The sequence below is a fragment of the Numida meleagris genome, chromosome 4 (assembly GCF_002078875.1).
Source record: "Numida meleagris isolate 19003 breed g44 Domestic line chromosome 4, NumMel1.0, whole genome shotgun sequence".
NCBI classification, from domain to species: domain Eukaryota; kingdom Metazoa; phylum Chordata; class Aves; order Galliformes; family Numididae; genus Numida; species Numida meleagris.
In genome coordinates this window covers 58985601-58990638 of record NC_034412.1, presented here as the reverse complement: position 1 = coordinate 58990638, position 5038 = coordinate 58985601, and the positions used below count along the sequence as shown (strand labels likewise).

The window sequence follows — 5038 nt, the reverse complement described above, 5'->3', positions numbered from 1 at the left end:
CGATATTTTATTTAGTAAATTAGTTTGTTTCTCCTCAGATTGTTGCCGCTGTTCTTTGCTCTCAGGGCCATCTCCCTACCCTTTTCCCCTTTCCCCTTTTCCCGGGACGTGGGCCCTTGGGTCCCCCATCCCCTTTGTCACGGAATCGGGCCTAACGCCCGTAAACCGTTGACATACGCAAATGCAATATAAATGAGCACGTATGTGTATGCCTGTCTTCATGTTTGTGGACCTTAGCTGGTCTCATTACCTAAATGAACTCGATGAAAGGAGAAACTGTTTAAATCTAAACAAACTTCTCTATTTTACAACCCTGCAGCAAACTTACCTTATTTCTGTCTTGTACGACCAGCACCTTTCCATTGTTTTCATCTAATACAGCACCTATTAGAGAGAAAATATTGAAAAAGACTAACACGTTGAACAGCTCAACATGTTTAGATAAAGCATGACAAACTCCTGATGATCTTCAGTTTACAGTTATTAAGATATGTCTGGATGATTCACAGGAGGCGGATTGTCAGAGGAAAACTGATGCACAATAAGATGTGGAAAGAAAAGGGTTAAATATCCTGTGTAACAATTAAGTCAGCAGTACCAAGAAAAGTACTTCCTGCATTTAAGAAAGGAAAAGAATAAAGTGACAATGCACAGTCTCTGATGAAACTTGTTAATCAAAAAACACTGCACCCAAGTGGAAAAATGACGCTTTCACTTAATTTAAAAAATGACATATATCAGGATGTATGAATGAGAAATTCAGCTTTTCCTTGCAACCTCATGCTCAGCCCAGGAATTTCTCCCACAGAGTGAGTTTTCCTACTTTTTAAAACCCAAGTGCTTACATGTCTAAGCATCATGTCACTCTCATTAGTCATAGTGTAAAAATGTCTTCCCTTTAAAACAGGCATTCTGTCAGATTTTATGGTTGTGCGCTGTGGTGAGCAGAATGAGTACAGTGGTGCAGCTTACCAGGCTCTTTTCCACATCAGTCATGCATGAGTTTAAAATTAATGAGTAATGATTAAAAAAAAAAAAAAAACGCTTCTGCCACTACAGCAAGAGGAAGAATATATGGACAGATCTGTGATGATATACACATTTAAAATGCTATGGAGAAATATTTCCACAGAAGGGAATTATTAAGAAATGAGTGTGAAGCACAAAACATCCTTTTTTTTTTTTTTTAATAATACATGGCAGACTTATGTGTAGGAGGAATACTTAAAAAATGAAATACTAGTCTTCCTTCAAGATATGTCAAAGGACGTGCTTTAAGAGGGTAGTCACAAATCTGCCTCCCATGATTTATGACTATGATCTCATTTCTCCTGTAAATATTTAGCAATGCCCAGGTTCAAGTACTGTACTGATGAAAAGAGGGGAAAAAAGGAAAGCAGGAGTGACTTTGATGCATGCTGTGATTGGGGGGTCTATTTTCTAGGAAAGCCTTTTTTTAGCCTGATGGTTTGCCGAGACCCGGGAGGACTGCTGAAGACAGGAAACTGCAGTATGAACCAAACAGAAAGATCTCTCCTTTGTTCCCCAGAAACCAATCCCTGTGAATGTAGTTTCTGGCCATGAAATTCTCTGAGATATCCGGAATCTCTGACAGATGATGCTTAAATGCAAAGCAAGAAGAAAGAGATAGCACTGATAGGCTTTGCTCTCTGGTCTCATTTTCCACAGTGTAACAGGGAGCTCCCCTACTGCAGCTCACTGGGCCACACTCTGCCTGTCAGCTCAGACCTGTGGTTTTGAGAACTTCCACTCTTTAAATCACCGAGACCCAGGATCACTTTCTGGAAAGGTTGACACTTGAGCCTAGACGAGCAGTCACTAGTACAACGCTGCTTTCTTTTGACTGTTTGCTTTTTGTTAGTAGGTAAGAATCTTACTTTTAAAAGCCCTGAGAAAACTCCAGATAATGAGTAATGGAGGGGAAAAATACCTTCCCTCTGGCAGTTTTATTTACAGTTGATGTAAGCATGTGACAAGATGTTCATAACAGCAGGCCAGTTGTCTGGCAAGCACACAGGATGGCTTGCTTTATAAACACCATCAAGCAGCAGCAGGTATTGATTTGTGAAACAGCCTGCTACCTTATTTTAAATCACTTGTGATTCTCTGGACAGCCATGACTACTTAAGGCATCTTCCCAGCAGGCTGACCTTCATGCAGTGGCTTACTCCACACAGTTCCTTAAGTAACAGCACTGGCCACGGCTGGCTGAAGATGGTGTGTGTGTGTGGAGAACCTTTTTTCAGCAACTCGGTTAAGGTAGGTAACAATAACAGCCATGCTGTAAGGCTCGTACTGCACAGCAGGGAAAGAGAAGGACTTTTTGCTTTTCTTCCTTTCACTTTACTCTTCCTTCTCAGCTTCTCATCCTATGCCATTGTTATGGGGCATATTCACAAATATATCACTTTTTGGATGATAGAGAACTTCCCAAGTGCTTTTCAAAAATGTCTTGATCATTTCATTCACCAGAAGCCTTCCTGTCCCTTTACATATTTGGAAAATCCTGCCGCCTACGAACGGATGCAGTAACTTAGCTGGGAGATGCATCACATATTCCACTATTTCTAAACAATAATGGCCAAGCCCTATGAGTAACATTTGCTACTTTCTCTTCTTGGCGACTCTGATCTAGTCTGGCCAATACGACCTGACCTTGCTTATTCACACCTTTGTCATCCCTTGGCTGGCTGATGGTAAGGCAGGAGCCCTGGATGCGCGGTGTTCACCGTGTGGGAGGCCACAGACAGTACAACAACAGCTGCTGGTCTGCTTGGCAGTGCAGGCTCTGCTGTTTATCTCCAGGATGCTCAAGGGACAAAGTCTTGTCTTCAGCTGGCTGGCCAGCTGAAATAAAAATTGCACACTACCGATGTACAGTGTGACCATATTTAAATACTTCAGTATTTCAGTATTTCAATAAAATGAGTTAAAAATAAAACAGCATGCTTCTGCTGCCCAGGCTCTGTTTGATGAGGTAGAAAGGTAATGGGATAAGTACATGCCAGGTGATGTCCACACACTGCTTGGTGTGTTCCTGCAGTGTGTTCCACATCCACTGATGGTGCATAAAACAGGAAAAAAAAATATTGTAGTAATTACTTTCATACGCAGAAATATTTGTTTACATGACCAAATGCCTTCCTGAGGTCTTCACCCATTAAAAGGATTGCCAATGATGAATAAGAATGGATCGATATGAAAAGCAGTAGCAGAGTATATATGTTACCTGCTGTGCAATACTTATATCTGTGCAAAAACTATGAAATCCATGTATCCCTATTCATTAAACTGCTTCTTTTCTCATAGATTTTTTTTCCTGTTTCACAGAGTGTAATTGATTATCTCAAAAACACAATAGCAAATGATGTTTTGAAAGGGCAGGTTTTGGAAAGAATTTCCCAAGCTATGGTTTGTCTTACAGTGAGCCCTTCCTGCCAACCACCAGGGCCGCAACACTCCCACTGCATGATCTTCTTTTAGGCAGCACTTTCAGCTATGTACAGCCTACTGCAGAAAAATCCCCTTTCAGTTAGTCATGTTTCCTCAACTATGCAAGAAATATAAGGACTAATACGGTGCTTTTTTTAGGAGAATGCATTATCTTACTCGAGTTTAATGCCGCATATTTTAATGGTGAGATTTTCATCCATCAGGAAACAAGCTCTAACATGTCCATCGAAAAACCCAGCCTGCCTTCAGCTTCCACGCTGCCCTCTGCTGGCTTTGTAGCTGCAAACTCCCACTAACCACAGCGCTGTTTGGCAATCGAAGGCATCATTTCTTGAAAGCTTACTTTCACCTGACCTGCTGCTGCCAACAGCCCAGCTCTTGTTGGAGAGCTGCTGACGGGTCACTCGGCCCCTCGCAGCCAAGGCCGAAAAAGTGAGGACTGTCAGGGGGACACGTGCTGCCCTCTGCCATATTTGCCGCCTGACACAGCCTGCACCAGGGTGGCAGGGCCCGAGCCAACACCAGCCTACAGGAAATTGCTGAGCGACACAGCTGGCGGTTGTGTGTGTGCGGATGACTGCTGAGAGAGAAGGCAGAAATGCGCACGCTTGGTGAGGCTGAGCTCAAGCTGACTGTGGTTTTGGCTCATCATTATGTTTCTTGTGCTATGCTGTGTAAAAGATGGGACACAGTTTTATCTTTTTCTCTTCTGAGTTTCCTTGCTTTTTAGAGCAACCTTTTCAGCAGTGGTTGGGGGAGGTCTAGGTGGGCTTAGATAGCGCCCAGGTGTTTGGGGCGTACCCTTGTTACGCAGACATACTTCAGAGCAGCTTCTGGACTGTGGCACTTGTTGCCAACAGCTGAGCTAGCTCCTCAACAATCCCTGCCGGTTCCCGTTTGCCCCATGCACAGACTTTCCTCAAGCTGGAACAGCTGCCGAAACCAGAAGATTGAGAAACCTCTCTGTGTGCTGGCCTGCTTTTAGCAAACACGTGGTTGCACGGGCACACTCGGGACAGAATCACTTTACTCGGCGGAGCGATCCCACGCTCCTATCGCTACTTCCACGGTTCCCGCTGAAGTCAGCCGCCGGCACTCCCGCGGCAGCTCCGTGGACTCACCTGCGACTCCCAGCTGGTGGCTGGCGAAGGCGGGCAGCCTGCTGGGCCCCTCGCCCAGCCACCGCGTCAGGGTGGCGGAGCCCGACTCCGCGTGGTGGAAGGCAAAGCCCTGCGACGCGGCCACGGCCGCCAGCCCGCTCTGGAGGATGGGAACGTGGAGCCAGACGGCGACCCGGCCTTCCTGCTGCCACTGGGCGACCGAGGCTGGAAGAGAAGCGCGGGGCCGCCGGTCAGGCCGCGGCCCTGGAGGCCTGCGGGCGAGCTCAAAGCCGCCCTGCCGGCTTCCAGTCGGGCACAGCGGGGGTTCCTCTGGGGATGTCTGTGTTTGGGCCCGACGCTCACGGGCCTAAGAAATACATGTCAGCGGGAGGAAAAGCGCCGGCCGCGTGACGCTGTACGCGGCACTGCGTTGCGGGCAGCACGCCGCGGCTCGCCGCCCAGCC

General features: G+C 46.3%; 1 protein-coding gene and 1 long non-coding RNA gene across 2 annotated transcripts in view; one reads left to right on the top strand and one right to left on the bottom strand.

Annotated features, from left to right (window-relative positions):
• Positions 1 to 4681, bottom strand: part of LOC110397573 — a 7654-nt gene extending 2973 nt beyond the window's left edge. The window contains exons 1-2 of the long non-coding RNA XR_002437862.1: positions 4596 to 4681; positions 329 to 384 (exon numbers count right to left, since the gene is read on the bottom strand). This is a non-coding gene — a long non-coding RNA (uncharacterized LOC110397573). The remainder of the gene's footprint in view (positions 1 to 328; positions 385 to 4595) is intronic.
• Positions 4742 to 5038, top strand: part of SPATA5 (spermatogenesis associated 5) — a 182714-nt gene continuing 182417 nt past the window's right edge. Inside the window, 3 exon segments of the mRNA XM_021394011.1 lie at positions 4742 to 4860; positions 4862 to 4949; positions 4951 to 4981. Of these exon segments, the coding sequence (XP_021249686.1) occupies positions 4742 to 4860; positions 4862 to 4949; positions 4951 to 4981 (238 nt within the window).